Source organism: Pteropus medius, unplaced genomic scaffold (genome assembly GCF_902729225.1).
Source record: "Pteropus medius unplaced genomic scaffold, Ma_sr-lr_union100, whole genome shotgun sequence".
In the NCBI taxonomy this organism is placed as follows: domain Eukaryota; kingdom Metazoa; phylum Chordata; class Mammalia; order Chiroptera; family Pteropodidae; genus Pteropus; species Pteropus medius.
The window spans coordinates 1,746,837-1,766,315 of record NW_024348304.1 but is presented as its reverse complement, the minus strand read 5'-3'; the positions used below and the strand labels follow the sequence as shown (position 1 = coordinate 1,766,315).

General features: G+C 43.0%; 1 protein-coding gene across 1 annotated transcript in view; it reads right to left on the bottom strand.

Moving 5' to 3' along the window:
- BLTP1 (bridge-like lipid transfer protein family member 1) overlaps window positions 1-19,479 on the bottom strand; it is a 133,849-nt gene that overhangs the window by 15,863 nt on the left and 98,507 nt on the right. The window contains 16 exon segments of the mRNA XM_039879550.1: window positions 1,040-1,219; window positions 1,820-2,020; window positions 4,543-4,747; window positions 5,804-5,943; window positions 6,311-6,472; window positions 8,191-8,389; window positions 8,903-9,083; window positions 10,236-10,451; window positions 11,007-11,260; window positions 13,244-13,306; window positions 13,786-13,876; window positions 14,514-14,623; window positions 16,325-16,448; window positions 17,594-17,724; window positions 17,917-18,117; window positions 18,719-18,945. Of these exon segments, the coding sequence (XP_039735484.1) occupies window positions 1,040-1,219; window positions 1,820-2,020; window positions 4,543-4,747; window positions 5,804-5,943; window positions 6,311-6,472; window positions 8,191-8,389; window positions 8,903-9,083; window positions 10,236-10,451; window positions 11,007-11,260; window positions 13,244-13,306; window positions 13,786-13,876; window positions 14,514-14,623; window positions 16,325-16,448; window positions 17,594-17,724; window positions 17,917-18,117; window positions 18,719-18,945 (2,685 nt within the window).

Below are 19,479 nucleotides of genomic sequence, written 5' to 3'. Positions count from 1 at the left end.
AAAAACCTCTAATGAGTTCTCCCTGCCCAAAGGCTCAGAACCCTATCTGTGGCCTGGCATATGAGTCACTCCCCCCGCCACCCCCATCTGGTCCTGGTCTGTTTTACCAGCTCTAGGTCTAGCCAACTTCTCTCCCCCTCTGTCCCCACCTACTCTGTACGACCCATTAAATGTTCAGTTATACCTATGCTTCAGCCTCAGTGAACCAAAGTGTGATCCAAAAGCATACTTTTTGATGCTTCTGTGCCATTAAATACCACGTTGCTATAGCCAAGAATATTCCTATTATAAAGATCTGGCCCAAATATCATTTCCTTTGTGAAGACATCTCTGATCTTTCATATTAAACAGAATTTATTGTTTCCTTCTCTTTATATGAACCTGTATCGTAGCTCTTATCACGCTGTCACCTAACTGCCTACTCCTAAGACCTTGCCTTATTCACGCCTGCGCCCTCGGTCCCCTAGCGGGCTGCGTGGCGCACCTGCACCGCAAAACACAAGCTGTTTGTTGAATGAATACTGCGTTGAGTGTACTTACCATACTTGTTTGATTAATAATTTTAAGTTTTCACCCACATAGTACTCTGAATTCTTCAAAATGTTCCGCATGTATTTAATTTTTAGATGCTCAAGTGTTTTGCCCATAGTTATATAGCTAGTTACAAAGCCTATGACACACATGCACGTAACTCAAGATCTTACGACATGCGGCAAAAATTTAACCCATTCTTCCTTTAGTGTTTTAAGAATTTACAATTAGAAAATCAAATAAAAAGACAGACATTTCACCAACTCATGGTAGAGAAGTGATGTAATTAGGCGTATTTTAGCCGTCAGATGATACTTCTATGTATTTATCTAGAAGTCACTTGGACTGAGCGAGCACACTAGGCTGGACTGTTAGTCCTCTGCTTCACGTCAATGTATCACTAAGGCTTAATATCGTTAAATTAAATGAATATTTAAATGCTGTTAAAAAGGCCCTTGTTTAACTCTGGAAAACAATATTTTAATTAAAACACTGTAAAATTGAATACCGGAGATATTTATTAGTGTGGTGTCCATTTTGCTTGCAGGCTTGTTTACGGACTGACTTTCAAAGAATGAGGCACCTCCTGAACGCCTTATCCGAGACAAACTCACTTTCACAAACTCAAGGTTTATACTCAGTGAGTCTTTTCGACCAGTGACCGAAGTGGGTTCTTCGTCCACATTCCCTTTAAAGAGAACACACACACGTGTATATGCACATGTACACACACACAGCTACCTAGTTACATGAAATTAACCAAAACACTGGAATGTGCCATCGATTAAAATCACTTACGTGAGGTAAACATTTAAGAATGACCTAATGAGCATTTTTAGTGGTAAATCTGCACTTTAAAATGCCAGTGAAATTTAAGGTTCTCTAAATAACTAATAGTAATGACAACAATAACAGTCTCATTTTAAGTTACCAAACATGATGCACACATTTTAAAAATTTACTATCTGTAGAATGTAATTTCTTATACAAATAGTGATATGGTTAAACATTTAAGCAACATAAATAACCTCACGTCCAAAGAGATTACTGTGCCGTACATTTCACTTAGAAAATACTCTGGGTGTTAAGGCTCTTGTATAATTAGTTTACCTGAATTACTTACTTCATATTTCTACTTCTTTGTAGAGACAGGCTAGATATCATTGGGAGAAAAGTTTAAAAGCTTCTGATCATTTTATATCCATTATTAAATGTATCTATCATGATTTCTGAAAAGATCAAAGCTTGAAAACGTGCTGTAAGTTTGGAAAAGATGTGCTAAGCATACCTAGTCCTCCAGATCCTGGCGTGAGGCCGGACACGGTGGTCTTCTGCTTCCCTGCTCCATAGGGGTGGAACACGTAGAGAGAGAAGTCGGACATGCACGCGGTGAAGCTCAGACCAGACGAGCTGCTGCTGGGAGTGCTCAGATCTGACTGGCTGCTGCTGTGCCGGCTTCTGCCAAGGGGGCTGCCCAGTGCTGACGACCCTACCGCGAACACAGGAAACCCGCGTATTTAATTTACTCGCCCCGGGAAAGAAAAGGAGCTGGCTACGATACAGTCTCGAGAACCAGACGCGACTCGAGAATCAAACAGTAACTCATCAATAGATTTAATTCCTTGAACAAAACGAGGACGCAGATGTACTTTCCAATTAACTTACTCTGTAAACCGTTCTTCTCTGGAACGATTACTCATACCCACGAGCGCCAACTCCACGGCTTCTCATTTCTTTTCTCCTCTGCGCCAACAGAGGCAGCAGAGGAAGAGGCACGGAACCGTGGGGTTTAAGCAAAGAGGGGGCAGAACAAACTTGTAAAAAAATCCAACTGCACAGCTGGAGTCCACATTTCAGTAGGAAACAGAACCAGGTGCGCAAACGCAGGAAGTTAAAGACCTGTTCCTACAGGAACCAGGAGTCCTCAGTGTCTCAGGGAGCCAGCGTTTGCCATAGGCAGGAAGGTCAAGTCCAAACACGCTTTAAACTCTGAATAGAGCATTATACGAGTTTGCTGATGATTCCAAAATATTATGTCCAGATCCGATCCCTTTGGATATATTTGTAGTTCGGGACTGGGCACCTGGCATCATATGAGAACGGGTCACAGGCATTCGAAGCTCACCGTGTCCAAAACACCAGTCCTCTGACCTTTGCCCACTATCTGCTTTTCTTCAGTGTGCCCCATCTCCAGTAGTGCTAGTTCCCTGCAGGCAGCTCAGCCTGAACCCTGGGAGTGATCTGACATCTGTCCCACTTCTAACTCCCTGTCTTGCAATTTATCACCACATCACTGTCTAACAATTTCTGTGTCTAACATGTCAAGTCCGCCCCTTGCCTTCTGTCTCACTGTTGCTACTCTCGCCTGAGGAATGATCAACTCTGGACTGCTGACGTGGCCACTAGCTCTCCTTGTCTCCCCCCGGCCTCCTCCCGCCCCTGTCCTCCGCCCGGAGAACACTGTCACACTGCAGCTGGATGGTGCTCTGACAGTATGAAGCAGAACCCACTCGCGAGCCTGTCCGCCTCCCGGTGGCTTTCCCACACGACCTGGCCCTCCCCCACCTCTCTAAATCTTTCTCTTGCCTGTCTCCACTTGACACTAGCTCCTTCCCCTCCCCGCCTCCCAGAGTCACCAAACTCTTTCCCGCTTCCTGGATTTTGTAGCTCTACCTGGAGTGTTCGTTCTTCCAACTCTCTGCGTGGCTAACTCATACTCACCTACTTCACGTTTCCACTTAGAATAAGCTCCTTTGCTTGTTATCTGTTGCTCCCAATCCAGTATAAGTTCCGCATCAGCAGGAACCAGGCCTGCTGGCTAAGGTCACGTACGTCCAAACCCCGGCACTGACCGAAGCCTTGGCAAAGGTCCACAAGGATGCTTTGAAAGAATGGGTGGTGCCACAACCTGTCCTTTTTATACATTTATTCGCATCATCAACTCTTCTTGCAAGTTTTATGATAAAATGATGGATATGTAATAATTTGGGAAAATCTATCTTTAAAATTTTTAAAAGCTACATAGCAGAAGAGACCATATTTCAATTTGCCTGGGGAAAAGAGTAGTTCCCAAAAAAAATGCTGGCAAGTAGGTAGGAACTGATATTAGTTTTCTATGATAAAGATGTAGTACTTACTATTTTTATTTTTGATATGTTTCTGTTTTCTATATTTTCTATCATGAACGATGTGTTAATTTTATAATAAGAAAAATATGTTTTAGAAAACCGACACTACCACTCTTATATTTGTTGACTACACAATTCCAGCAGCAATATTTTGGAGTGAAGTGTGAGACTGTGGGAAACCACATCAGCAGAAACTTTATTTCTAAAACATTGACTTTTAGTTTTCCTATTTTGTTGTGAAAACTTTCAAAGATTGACGCAACGAAGCAAATGTTTGGCTTCGATCATTTTCCAGGGTCTTCTAACATCTCCAAACGTCCCCCAGGGGCAAAAATCACCCTGGGTTCAGAATTCCTGTTTTAATAATCATTCTCTTATCAATTCTCTTATCAATTTTCATCCAGTGTAGTCTCTTTCCTTAAAAGTGTTCGATAAAATTTTTATCAATTGCATTTGTGGTCTCTGTATGATTTTTAGGGCAGGAGCGACACTGTCTCATCAGAAAATCATCAGTTGTTTTTAAAAACAAACACTTCCGTGAAGAAGACATTTGAGTTTGGTAACAAAATTTACAATTAAAAAAATACACATACACGTTCTCTCTCTCACACACACTCACACTACTTAATAAAATTTTAACAACAAGAAATTCTTTCAAGATAACACTGCATTTTTTTACTTTCCATTTGCAAAACTGATTACTCTTAAATGTAACAAAATATACTCGAAACTTTGATCTACTATAGATCTTTTCTATAAATACTCTAATTCTCAAATATTCTCCTTTCCAAGTTTATTTACTTAGAAATATATATATCGCTATTAAAAATATCTTTCAAATCGACTTTGGCTTCATGCCAGTGGGATAAAGACCGTGTCTCACCTGGCGTCCCAGCTTTGCCGGCAGAGGCCTTGGCTCCGCTCTGAGCCGCAGCGCCCCCACCAGGGGACAAAGTCTCTGCAGGACACGTGGTCCCTAAAGTCTCCAGTTCTCCTCGGTTGGAAGAGAACACCAAGTCCAGGGACGGCAGCTTCAGCATGCATTCCACTCTTGACACCGGCAAACAGCTGAACTTGATCTGCGAGGGCTGAGTGCAGGCAGGAAAAAAAGAAAAAAAGGTTCTAGGAACTAGATGGTTAAAAAATTTCACACTGGATTCCAAATAGTTCATTTCCATTTTAGTTCGCATATACCAAATTTGACGCCTAAAGAATTTTGTGTTTAATGTACTGGCTTTTTCAAAGGCATATGAGACATAAACCAATGTACTAACAAAATGATATAATTTTTAAATATCTAAATATTTGAGGAGCTATCTCTGAGTGACAAATACTTGGACATTTAGCTAATTCAGAACATTAAAGAAGTTTATGTTCACATTATACGCGTTAATAACCAAGTCTTTTAAAGAAAGGAATTTCCCTCTTACTAAAATTTAAAAAGAATGTTGCATCAATAAAAGTTGTGTAAGCTCTGAAGCCCTCACCTGTTACGTGTTGTCATCCGATCTTAAAAAAAGCTAGCGCGAACGCCAGAAGGAAGCTCTTTGGCCAAACTGCTATTGTAGAAAACGATCTGAACAGATGACTATTAGCATTTCTGCTTTTCTTGAGACTGATTGTAATATTTTAATTGAGGGTAAACTAAATGCTGAAGTTTAGATACAAGTAGTTTTCGAATCCTGCTTAATAAATGTACTCAGTCAGATGCTAAAACATACTCCCAAAGGACTGCATTTTAGCATAAAGTATTAGACAAAAATGACTTAATTCTTAGCAAAAATTTAACAAAGGTACTATCCTGACTTTACATCTCAATTGTACTTTATATCTGCTCAAAAAGGACCACAGTGGCAAGAAATACAGGTGCCATAATAAAAAGGCGTAACATGCTAAAAAAAATATTTAACTTTTACGTTATTTTTGCCACAAATGTAGGGGATTTGAATTTTGAAAACCAAGGCTCTGTGCACCTCCTCAGCAGAAATACACACGTGAAGTTGCACATAAACTTCCCGGAGGTCCTGGCGACCTCCCAGCCGTGACAGACAGACACGGCCCACGGAACCGTGGGAAGAACTCTGGAAGGTTCCAACGAACTGGAGGGACCCTTGCTCCGTAAAACGGAGGGGCTCTGCGCTCACCTGGACTCGCACGTACACCACGACGTCCACGGGGAAGGACGCGTACGCAGACGTGGAGGACGACACCAGGGACGCGGTCGACTCCTCCATAGGGTCCGGGATTTCGAAGTGGCCCACATCTTCATCTCGGGAGCTCACGGCTGCCGAGATACTCCGGTTAAGTTTCACCGTGGGGACAGGGTGGGTGGCCCCCGCGCTGAGCCCCTCTGCTCGCAGGCCGGGGTGACGCCGGGATGATCGGGTGGGCGGCCTCCGCCCCGTCCCAGCGCCCCCGGGGCCTCGGCCTGACCCCGCCAAGCACTGGCGGTGCCCGTCGGGAACCGCACGGCCTCAGCGGACCTCGTGTCCTGATTCGTAAACGAGGACGCGATGATCTCTCAAGCTCTTTTCAGTTCTTTAATTATTTTATATCATCACCGAGTATATTAAGTAGTAATACACAACAGCGATACAAAACCCTTCTGAGCACTGGGACTGCGAGAAGCACGTGCTGGGAAGCACACTCACCTGCGTAATTCCTTTCGATGGGCGTGATTGGGATGGTCTCCAGGGCCTTCTCCAGGAAGTCCAGCAGGCAGGGGCTGATGACCATCTCCTCCGGCAGGGACTGAAGTGCCACCCAGGCGTACAGCTTGGCGGTTTTCACCCCTCCGCTTCCTTTTCCTTTGGCTGGAACAGTGAGAAATAAATGTAAGGTGAGTTTACTAAATAGTTCCCGTAAAACATAAGATAATTTTGTGAGAAATTAAAATTATATAATTTATGACAGTTTAATCAGGTGAAGCACCCTATATTTAAAACCATACAAGAATGTAATAAAAATAGAAGGTCGAGAAAAATGACATATTAATGTTATAATCAAAGATGACTAACGATATACATAACACAGTAGTTATTACTACTTGCTCTAGCTCACAAATTTTAGTTGTTTTTCTAGTTCATACTTTTCTAAGTCTCTCATCAGCATTATCTTGTCCACTTAAGATATAGAGATCTTGGACAATATGTGGTGACAAGTGAGAAAAAGTCACTGTTTTCAGACTTTCCTATGTTCTTGTTGTTCTTGTCTTGTTCCCATTGATAACCCCCGCCCCCCCTCCACGGGCTGCCATCTCTTCTTCCTCGTTCCCACATCAGGAGAATGAGTATAACAGCTAACTTGGACTTAGCTCACTTTGGCTTAGGTTTCCACCTTCGACATATATTAATTTTGTAAACCCAGGAAGGAAATTCAACTTCCATGACCCCCAACTTTCCTCATGCATTAAATGAGGACAATAATATCTGTCCTGTATTTAATGCATATAGATGTGCCTTGTCAACTGAAAAGTGGCATAAAAACATTAGGAGTTAATATGATGATTGGCTATTTTACAAGATTAATAGACCAAGTTCTATCTTGCCTCAAAATTTTTTTCAAATAATCCCTGTCTGGTCTGATATCCCCCTTGTGTGGTAATTCTACACATGCTGCGTATCATTCGTGTGGTACGGTGGCCACAGTCCAACCGGGCTTCTGGTGGCCCTGGCCTCCCCGGCATTCATGCCCAATGGCGCCCCTTCCCCCCGCAAGCGAGGCTGAGCAGGAAGATCCACAGGGGCCTGTGGAGGTGACAGTGTGTGACCTGAGGCCGAGCCGTGAGAGAGAGAGCAGCTTCGGCCATCCTCCCCTTCGGATGACTCCTTCCTAGGGAAGCCTGCTGCCCTGTGGTGAGAACACTCAGCACCCCGGGGAGAGGCCCGGGGAGGTGGGGTACGGGGCGGGGGGAGGCTTGAGCATCAGCCTGCAACCACATGAAATGCACATGATGGAAGCAGTTTTCAGACCCCGCCGAGCCTCCTGAGGACTGCAGCCCTAGCAGCCTCTGGACTGCAACTTCACAGAAAAGTGCGAAGTTAAGAGTCACCAGCCAAACCACTCTTGAAATTCTGATCCACAGAAACTGTGTTGGAGGTTCTAAGCCACCAAGTTTGGGGCAATCTGTTACGCAATAATGGACAGTTAATAAATGTGGTGAAGCCCAGTGTACTGCCTTCCATCGGTTTGATACATGAGTTTGTGCATAAGTTTCCATCTCTATCATAAGCTCCCCAAATGGAACTGCATAAAACTTCTAAATATACACAGATCTAAAAAAAAAAATTAAGTAAACTATTTAGAATATTAAATTTATTCTAACAACTGACATTCTAAGTAATAGCAATTTGAAAACTAAGCAACAGTCACTGGCCCTCACTTCCACGTATGAATTTTACACGGTCATTATCGAGCCTATACCCTATTTTCTTAAACACGTGAATCTGAAAGTCTCAATAGAGCAAATAGGTGATGACTACAAATTAAATTAGGACACAAATTAAAAGTGAAGACTGTTTTCCTTAAATACCTGAGGGCAGAGGTGGGGGTTGGGGAGGAAGCAAGGTGTTAGTCTTGCCCTGGACAGTGTGAGGTAAAGGAGGAGAAGGAGGTGCCGCACTCTCTCTCATACCATACAGCTTGGACTCTTTAGACAGTGTCCTTGGCAAGGAGGATCCTCTGGACGCATTGGGTGACTCAGTCTTTAGCGTCTTGGAATTGTAATGCAACTGGAAAAAAAAAAAAAACTTTCAAAGTCGAAAGCATGCAGACAGGGAAAACCAAGAAACGCAGGAGAACGTGGTAAGAAGAACACCGGTCCAGTTTTCACAAGTTAGCTTTGTGATCCTAGCAAGTTTCTTAGCTTTTTTTCCATTTTTTAAATTAAAACGATCATTCCAGATAATAAAGTTCTCTGTTGGTTAATATTCTAGGATTCTATAATTCTAGAATCTACAAAACAGTTATTTACTAAAATGGCAGTAGGCAAGGTTTAGTGAGTATGTCAAGGGATATCAACATATGAAAAATAAAATTAATTTCAGCCAAAATTTTGTGAAAAGGCTGTATAAAAGAAGTGGCAACCTGCGATTTGATGCTTTTACGTTCAGAATATGGATATGTTGGAGAACAGCGTTGGAAAAATCTCATTTTAATCTAACTGGAGAAGGGAAAACACGTGTGATGGATCACAAACACTGATACTAATCATCGAACCCTACGGCCAGACACTTAGTGTTTACCTTCACATCGACTCCGGGGATGTAAAACACCGTCGTTTCTAAGTCACTAGGCTTTGTCTGTAGAGATGATGGCACTTTCTTGCCAGTCATTAAATGGGTGGTAGAAGCATAATTAGTTTGAAACTTCTTCTTTTTTGAAGGAGAATCTTGATCTAAACTCCTGGAACTTCTATCGTAACTCCTATAAACAGAAAACTGTATTATCTTTTTTTAAAAGGACATTTATCTCCTTTCGTCTTGTTTGAATTCAGATTTATTTATACAGTAAATGGAACATGATCCTCCGTTAATCAAGGCGACAAAGGACAGCTCCCCAGTGTCCCTAGCTGCACTGGCTCACGCCTGGCCCAGGTGACGTCCCTGCTGTCGGTTCCATAACACACAGCACTGTCCTCTTTACTCTCTCCTGAGGTCACAGGTGTTTCACATGCACGTAGAAGGTTAAAGCAAATGAAACTGCCCTTTACAGAGGTAAAAACAGCAGAATTCATCATGGTTTTTTATTATGATTCAACCAAAATTAAAATCATCTTTTTATCATCACTGTTTCGTTTGTAAGAATTTAACTGTTTAGCGTGCCTTTCTGTCTTCTGATTTTACCGAAGCCTCCTTAGACACAAATAGACCATTTAAAAATCTTTTATTATGAAGCATTTCAAACATATAGAAGGTAGACAGAATGGATAATGGACCCCCGTGGATCTGTCTCCCAGCTCCGATGACTGTCAGCATTCCACCCTTACCGTTTCCGCCGCCCACCCAATTAACGTGTTCTGACAATGTTTTTAGATTAGGAAAGAAAAGCAGAACACAAATTCAAAGAAAAAAATAATCTAACGTTAAGCCTGTTTAAACCACTGTTTCTTTAACGATGGAAACAAATGCTGAAGCCGCAGGGAAAGCCTGGACGAGCCCCGTATTCTGAGGCGTCTCGGGCAATTGTCCTGTCTTACTCCTTTATGGAGCCGTCAAGACTCTCAGCAGCCAGGAGGCACCTGAGTATCGCACTGTTCTCTAAAACAGAAGTGCGCACAACATGAGGACAGAGAGGACTTGAGAAACTCAGGCTTTTTAAAGGGGAATTCCGAAGATTTAGCTGTTTTAATTAACACATTTTCTAGAATCTAAATCAGACATCCCTTTGTAGTTGCCAGAAAACATTACACACTTGTTTAAAGAAGTACTATGTTATACAGATAACCACTCGAACATTACAAGTACGTTTAAATCTACTCTTCCCAGCTGCGCTTTGGGCTGAGAGGGTAAAGTCTGTTGGAATTCAGTGACGTACAGACAGTATTTCACACGATGAAGCACCCGTCCGCTCGCTTACCTTCTCAAGCTGATATCATCATGTTCTTGAAGAAGGGTGGTTGGGTGGAGCACGCATTTTCCACTATCGATTTCAACCCGAATATCAAGTTCGAAGTCGATGTTTCTCTCTGTCGCTGTGCCACTAAGACCGCGGGTGACTGGCGCTGTTGGCCAGCGCTCTGTAAACAGCTGATGGACAGCGGCAAAGCCCGTCGCTTTTTTACGAGAAGTATGTCTATAGAAAGGACAACTGGTCATTACACTGTAGTAAAACAGGAAGAGTTTATGACACGCTATTTTCCAACATGTGAGGTGAGCGACGGTCTGTAAATACATTTTCCTATTTTATAAATTCACGCCAATGACTCAGCTAGCTCATCCCAAGTGAAGTTTTTCCTAAGTTTTTCCTAAAAGAGCCACATTTCCTTCAACGACTGTGTGCTGAGAGAGAGCACGTGCCAGGCAGAGTGCTCAGTGCTGAGTACACGACACAGTTGCCACTGTGACGGAGGCTGAACATGGCTGCGGACCACACTCTACACGGGGGAGGAGATCTGAAAACTTTGCAAATCTTCCCAGATTTTACTAAAAGACAGAAGAACAGGACAAGAAACAATGCCATATGGAGCTAAATGACATTGGTAAACCATGAATATGTCTGTTAACTCACTCTGGCTACATGCATTAAGACTTTTTTTCTGTGAAAATCGACAGTTATAGATAACACTCTAAGTTCAGTTCTGGATTCCGCGATGCTGCCTAAGGCTCTTCAAACCAGAAGGCTACTCACGAGGGTTTCCTGTAAATGTAAAACCTCTCCCTCTCGTGGTCGTCGTCCTTCTCGTCCTTGTCCGAGTCCTCGCTGGTGGACGACAGGCTGTCATCCCGGCGGCCCTCCTCGGGTTGGAAGGCGAGGCCCGGTGAAAAGACTGCTGGGGTTTTGGGAGGCCCGAGCACGGAGCGCGGCCCTTCGCTGGCTGACGGGTAGTGGGCCGGCCCTTCCACGGTTACTGACAGGAGGTCCAGTTCCGTCTCTTCCGGAAACTGATTGTAGAAAGGGAAAGCATCGATCAGGTTCAAATTAGCAATCTCTTCTCAATTAAAAAAAGAAAAAGAACACACATACGTTGAAACATTTCAAAATTCTCTCAGAGTTAAATTCCCTCACTCTGAGCTGAAAGAAAGGTCGGGTGTATGCACACTTGAAATGGCACATGGGAGAAGGGAGCGGGTCGAACCACAGAGCTGCCCTGCGGCATGCTAAACATCAGTGGGAGGTTTTACTTCACATAAGCGTAGACGGTCATGTTAATCAGCACGGGCGGTAATTCCTAGAGACGCAGTGGACACAAAGGGAACAACGCGATCAGCTGTGAGTCTGAGGGCAGGGAGCGAGTGGGGATGGAGGAGCATGCAGTCAGGACAGAGGCACGTGCTTGCAGGTGCCTTCCGTGGATGTATCTTTTACAAATGGGTCCCTAACGCGTTGAAGAAAGCAAACAGTTTTGGAATTAAACATATGAATCAATCGAACTTAAGAACGCTATGTATTAAGGGAAGAGTTTGCATAAACACCATGTCACCAACTGAGGACTGCATGCGGGGGCCACTGTATTAAGTAGGTCGAAACAACAAAATTTCCGAGGACCTACTTTCGAGTCCCAATTCTGAGACTGGCTTAAATATCCTTTGAGAATGTGATAAGCCTTTGTAAAGTGTAATGAGCAAGGTGACACAATTTGATGCTCCTGTTACATACCTATTGAAATTCTAATGTTCAAATTCAAAAATTCAAGCGTTTGCAGAGGTGAGCTCTTCTTCACTTTTTACACTATACTGTTATGTAGTAATTAAGTACATCAGATTTTCTCAGGACATCTTCAATTTTTAAAACTGTGACGAGTTTATGTAGATAAATATCCCTTTGTTTTATATTTATTTTATATTTAACCATGTCTTAATGATCTATTTTATGATTTATGATTTTTATACACTATTTTTTATAAATAGCATACACTATACAAAAATAGCACTTGAATCAATTCAAATATTAATGCATGTAAGAATCACTTAATCATTTTCCACGATATACACATACTGAATCATCGTGCTGTATATCTGAAACTAATATTATGTTACATGTCAATTATATCAATTTTTAAAATGTTGGACAGAAAAAAAAGAATCGACTTAATAAGTAGAATTCATTCAATTCACTGTAAATGATCTATTTCCAAGTTCATCTTTAGAAAAAAAAGACATGTTTATCAAGCTCACTATATTATAATCTAAAAGTTCTAAAAAAAAAAAAAATCAAGTTTAGCTAAATTCAGTGAACGATGGGATCTATGCTGAGACTCCGGCTTAAAGGAGTGGGCGCAGGGAAGCAAAACCTGTGTGTGACAAGTGCCAGTTTTAAATGCAACTTCACAAAGTTTCTAAACAGAAGTTCTAGACAACTGGTATACAAGTACATTTTTAAAATTCATTTTTACTTTCATGACTTACTTCGGGAAAATATTTGGCTCATGAAATGTTAATTCAAAATATAGCACATTTTCCAGTTTTGAGTATGAGAATAATTTTTTAAATGCAGTTTTTATATTTTTTTATACTAGAGACTTATAAGAAATAACATTCAATAATTGATTTGTTATTCTGAGATAGGTTTAAACTAGTTTACTAATTTGTTTTTTAAGAAAAGATTAATTTTTTAGTTGAATGTGGAAAAATGAGATTCATTTAGGGATTAGCAAGTGATAAATTACATTTTTTTGGTTTATGATTTGGTTGAGCTGATTTTAGCCTTTGAATTTTGAAGATTAATTATATAATTAATATTAAAATATAAGAATATATAGAATTTAAATGTTTATGCAATAGCTTATATCACAATCTTAAAACTTTATGAAAAATATTTTTGAGTTCTGAGTTTAGTATGAAATGAGAGAAAGACATTTTGAAAGCAGATTTTCAGCGTGACTGATTAGTTTTATAGCAGAATTATGTTGTCTTAATAATAAGTACCTGAAAATACCCTTCCCCAGGACAGCTGGATTGTGGTGTGCTTCCCCATATTGTGTTTTTCAACTTAATTAAAATAAGAAAATTTATAAAAACTCATGAAAAATAGAAAACAACGAGTTAAAAGTAAATAAATATACAAAAAAAGCCAAAACAAACATTGTTAATATGTTATAAAATTAAAACAGAACTGTGAAGCTGACCTTTTCACTGCTATTATCTCTATAGTCTACAGTAAAACACAGAAGTAATAAAATACATAAATACACAACGTATAAACATTCCAAAATGGCACCTGTGTATAAGACCTAGTTTAAGGTGGATTCACAGTTGAAAGGAAATTATCCAAAAACGTCTCCACCTAAGAGCAAGCGGCTGGGGTCTTTACTGCAGACCGCTGACCGCTGACCAGCAGGCGGCGCCCTGCTCCACCCGCATCCACACTCCCTGCGGGCGGCATTCGGTTTTGGGATCCCACAGCTCCTGCAGCTTTGTGATTACTACCGCACCCGGCCAGGGCATCGCTGGCGAGGACTGTCTCTTACTGTGTCTTGGATGCTGAAGGTCACTCTGGGCCCAGGAGACGCGGCATCCACGCGCACTTCCGGGAGCTCCTCGGTTTCTCCCACTCGAGAACTGCGGGACGTGCAAGTGACAAGGCGTCACCGTTCTGGGTTAGAAGTCCCCGGGCTTCATTAAAGCCTCATCAACGACATTAGCGCTCTATTTCTAAATATCTATCTTACCCTAGAATCGAACTTTTGGTACCCCATTTCTTAACGTTTAGCAGCCCATAAAAAAAAATTCAGTGTTTTGATTAGCACAAGATTTTCTAAAACCAAACCATATAAAATGAACTTACACTGTTTACTTTATAGTGCTCATTTACTAGTAAAACTGTTTTTCTTCAATTATATGTAAAATTTTCCATTTTTTCATATGCTAAATATGTGTGTAATCGCTGCTTTTCTAAAATGATAAACTTGGAGCAGCAATCACTCATATGCACGTTTTCATTTCTCTAGATGGTCTGTAAGTTTACACAAAAACTTGCCTAAATGGCAATGTATTCATCACCCAAAAGCACACAATGATTGTGGCACACATGTGACAGAGGAATTCCTCAAAAAGCTGCTAGTTTGACAGAATCCACTATTACTGGTATTTGACTTAGGTCCGTTTTTGCTATCATAATTTTATAATATCCCCAATTAGAACACAAGAAATAAGTAGTGGACCTTGGTAAAGGCCCATCGGTTGGAATATGTATTACCTTGCCCTTTCCATTCGCTTAAGAGGTGGTCTTCCAGAAGCAGTAATGCTTTTCGATCGGTTGTAACTTGGTTTGTACCCCAAACCCCACTTATCCTTCAGGGAAGCGGCCTGATGGAATGAGAGAGAAAAGGGTGACTTCAGGCAGTTGTTCACTGCTGTAAGATCCGACTTCAGATGAAATATTCTACTATAAACAAGTGAGCTCGTTTCCCCCAGGTCAATGCAAGTTACTCCAATCAGCTACTCTTGTCCTCATGTCACTCAGGAGAGCTGCGCAACGAAAACATCAGAATGTAAAAAGATTGCGAGCGGGGCTGAGGGGTCCAGAAATAAGGGGAGAAGAAAGGAAACGATTCGAAAGGAAGGAAAAAAGAAAGTTGAGAATTACAAGCAGAGAGGAAGAGAAGGGGCAGCGGCCCCCAATCAGCTCAAGTGGCACCCAGGAAACCCCGTGGCAGAACTCTTCCCCACAGTAAAGGAAGGGCCGTGAACACGCCTGGCCTCCAAATCCCTCCTCTCCGTAGCTGTGGCGCGGGGCCGGGCGGGAGTTGACGGGGAAACGCCCAGGGACAGCGATGTTAAGAGCACGGACGGAGTTCCGCTGATCTCCCTCATCTGTTCCACTCAGTTTCATAGGCAATTACCACGCACAAACTACCTTACAAAGAGCGTGCAAGCAATATTTCAGTTGTGTTGTATGATTAGTAGGTACGCAGTAGCGAACATTTTAAATACAGAATTATGCTTTATAGATCATTTCTACCCATTTATTAGTATCAGAAGCCAATGATCAATAACTTAAATTGGACTTAATCTTTAATTTAAACAAATAATTTAGAACAATACTCAAACTAGGTCACTTGGGACTTCGGGGTCAGCAAGAAAAGGACGTCCAAGCCAATAAACACTGGGTGCCGGCACCCTTCCCCTTCCTCTGCCCCAGCTGCTCTGATTCGAACTGTTTTTATATATTGGGGTATCACCCAAAAACCTTATTCTTATAAAAAAAGGAAGGTTCTACTGATTATTGGTGGCGGGGGGGAAGGTTAAGAACCCATTTATCTTTTTAAAAGAAAATAGTTTTTCCACTAACAAGAACCCCTTGACCCAAAGCAACCAATATCCATTTGAATACGTTTTAGAACTATTTCCTACTATATGTTTATAGTATATCTATATATTTATTTCAATTGTTCAGCTATTGGACTAAATCCCAGAAAATGGGGTAGGCAGTGGGGTCAAAGAAAAATAACTTGTTTTTTAAGAGACTCAAACTCTAGTACGAGCGACAAACATGCAAATAGTAAAGAGAAGAATAAAGTGCTGAGGATACACAGTGGCCGAGAGGTAAAGTCAGCTGCGGGGAATGAGATGGGGGTAGAACGGACACCTGAAGAGACTTCACGTTCGAGTTAGAGACTAAAGGAAAGAATGACGTCACAAACGACAGCGAGAACCTGGTGGCTCAGGCCGGAGCCTGCAGGGCGCCCACTGTTTGGGTCTCGTTCTTGGCTGCTGGGATTACTGGCCATGTCACCTTGGTCAAATTCCTCGACCTCTCTGTGTGTCTGTTTCCTCATCTTTAAAAGGGGGGAAATAACACCTCCTGCGGTTGTGAGGATGTAACGATTATTAAACGTAAAGCGCTTTTAAACAGTGCCTGGTACCCAGCAGACGCGAGATGCACAAAGCAGGTGGCATTATCACCAGCAATGGGGCAAGGAAGAGAGCAACGAAGTCTCATCATCAAGTTTCATAAAGTAGAAAGTAAAAGCAGCCCAGTGAAATTCTTTGTGAACGCCCACTCACTCGCATGCTGGACCTCCGCAGCTTTTTGCGGACGTCTCTTCGAATGTCATTCACAGCGACAGATTCTAACTGCTGGTAACGCTGAATTTCTTGGTTTATGGTTCCTTCGCTTGCACCTAATTTTCTGGATGCAAAAAAAATGTGGCAATTAATGTAAAGAAGTAATAAAGTAAGACTGATTTTTACTTGCTTTTTATCCTTTCACTTTTCAGAATATCAAAGATTATGTATGGGCAAGTCAAAATCCTCCATACCTGAAAACTGTAAAAAAGCTTGCTCTAATGTTTTAGAAAACAGTTCTTGCTCATTTCTGTGTCTTATGAAAACTATGGCCCCACTCTGCAAAAGGATGTCTGGATATAAAATTCTACATATAATGTAAGCCTCAGGTAAGATTTTAGGGGAGGAAGTATATTTTGCTTCAAGTCATTTTTCCCCTGACAATAAAAGGAAAATTATAATGTAAATCAATAGGAAAATGTGAATCACTATATCATAATTTACAGTTAAGTTTTTAGGTAATACTTTTCATTGTACGAAATTCATATTTTATAAAGTCCCTGAATGCAAAAAAAAAAACCCAACCCAGAGGTACAGGTACATGAAGTTTAGAAAAAAAGAGGCATGACCATCACCTTTTGGGTGATTTTTCTGAAACAAAAATTTTAAAGTTTGCTAAGGAGAACAGTTAGTCTAAGAGATGGAGTTATTACTTAGTTCTATCCAGCAGGCAACAGATAAAGAAAAATAAATTACTCCCACCTACTGTCCCCTCTGGACTCACCCAGCCCTACCTCAGCCCCAGAGAACTGCTACCACAGGCAAACCCAGTGTGCCTCGAATTCTAGCTCTTTCATTCTTCCTAGCCAGTTATCTTGACGACAGTTTGGATAATGCCATCGAGCCTCACAGAAATATTGTGTAGATTAAACTGAGACAGTATGTCAAATGCACAACAGGTGCTTAATAAATGCTCAATTTGTTTGCCCTCTCAAAATTTTAAATTTCAGAAATCCTGTTAGCAAAAGACTAACACGTATATTGACGCGCGCACGTGGAGACGCGCGTCCGTGACACACGGTCAGTCGGGCTGCTCGGGAATGGGCGCTGCGGTGAGCGCCAGACCAGGCGTTCGGGTCACCGTCCCTGCCGCACGCTCGAGCGCAGGAAGCCCGCCGCGTGCCTGGACCCTGCCGCCTCACGCACGACCGCTACCGCCCCACCACTCCACTACGAGGACTCGGCGCGAGTTGTGGCCGTGACACACACTTCAGGTCGTCTATGACTCTGGCCTGCTCGTTCAGCTCCCTGATGTCCACCAGGCGCTTCACCGTCTTCCTGCCTCTCAGCTCCCCCGGCGGCCCGCAGGACGCTCCTGGTCTTCGATACTCCACAGGTTCCTGAAAATCAAAGTGTGTTTGTCTGCAGCACCATTGGGTCACACAGCAAATCTACGCTATCCCCAAAATGACACATGAATCAAAGGGAGCATGCAAGAATCAGCGCCATCTACGTCACATCCAGTACGATGATTGAATTCTCCAGTGATTCGACCCTTGGTTTCATAAGGAATCTATTTAGTTGCTACCTACGTTTCCCCATGAGTGGGCTCTGCATACTTTCAAATGGGACTGGCTAGCCTGAGGGGAGCCCCTCGTGTCGGGGTCACACAGATACTCTGCAGGAACAGAATGGCGCTGATGCGGGGGCGTCAGGCCTAGTAGGTGATTTACAAGTCGCTGCCCGAAGGTGAGCTTGTGGCCATCTCCACTTACAGAGCTTCCATCTGAGCTCTAAACGATAAACAGTACAGTGGTCTTTAAAAGTACATCTTTCCGAGAACAAAACTATTTCATAATACAATAGTAAAAAGATACTAAAAAATTTTTAATACCAGAATGAAAGCGGAGAGTAACTACCAAAAATTTGATACTATAAAGTGTACAGTATTGATGGAGACACACATTTTTAAAATGTGTACTTCATGTTGTGTGCATGCTTCACCACTTTGCTTCACCACGATCTGTTTAGAACATTTCCACACACCCCCAAACAAAACTGGCTGTGACCAGCAGTCTCCGCCTGTCCCCTCCTGGCCTCCCCGAGTCCCCAGCCCTAGGTGGCCGCAACTCTGGCTCCACAAGTCCGCTGGTACTTGTAAGGTTAGTGTACGTTCCCTGTAGCTTGAGGCACAAGTTGGTTGACAGTCATTATTATGAAACGAGGGACTCAATTAAAAGACAATATTATGAAACTAAAAAGCAACATTATGAAATGCGGAACCAGGAGCCACGCCCCCCCTTCCCTCCTCCACAATTAGCAACTGCGACATAGTGACGCTGCGTCAGTATGACCCCTGCCCCGGGGGGAAGTGTGCAACGGGGGTTCTCTCACCGTATGGACAGTAGGAGACATAGTGTCCACTTCGTCCTCATCCGACAGGTCGCCTATGTTCACGGAGTTCAGGTCCGCGATGTCGTCGATGTCCTCCTCCCCCGTCAGCGTGGTGAGCGTGTTGCCCAGGGCGTTGAGCCTCTTGCCGATGTTGGGGTCCATGTGGACGTCGATCCCACACATCTTCCACAGCACGTTCAGTGTCCAGGTCCCAGCACTGCTGCTTTCTGTGGAAAGGAAGGAGAGGCATTTCCGGTCAGTCTTGAGTGGAGATATTTAAATCATTCTACATTTAAGAAACAGAATGGATGATGGTCCGTGTCACCACCAACGGCTCTCCTGGCCACATCGTCAGGACACGGGGCCACGGGATCGGCCACGGTGGGTGCCGGGTGAGCACCCACCACCCCCTGCGCAGCAGCCCTTCTCCCCAAACTGTGGATTCGCTCCCCCTCACCCCAAGCTGACCCCCTTCCCACGGCCACTGCAGGGCTGGCCACCGCCCTTGCTCACGAGTCAGGATTAATTAGGTAATTAGCCTGGGTGGGGTCAAGGGGGGGTCAAAACCCTCCCCTGGGCTTCAGGGGAGACCGCCCTTCCCCAGTGAGGAGGGGACCAGGCTCCTGAGCCACGTGTCAGGAGGCCAGCAGTGACGCACCAGGACCCACCCGAGGGGAAAGACAAGAGCGGCCAAGTCCCGCGACAGTGCGATCTCGCCCTCAACTGACCTGGCGCCTCTCGTCCCTGAGACAGCCCTTCCC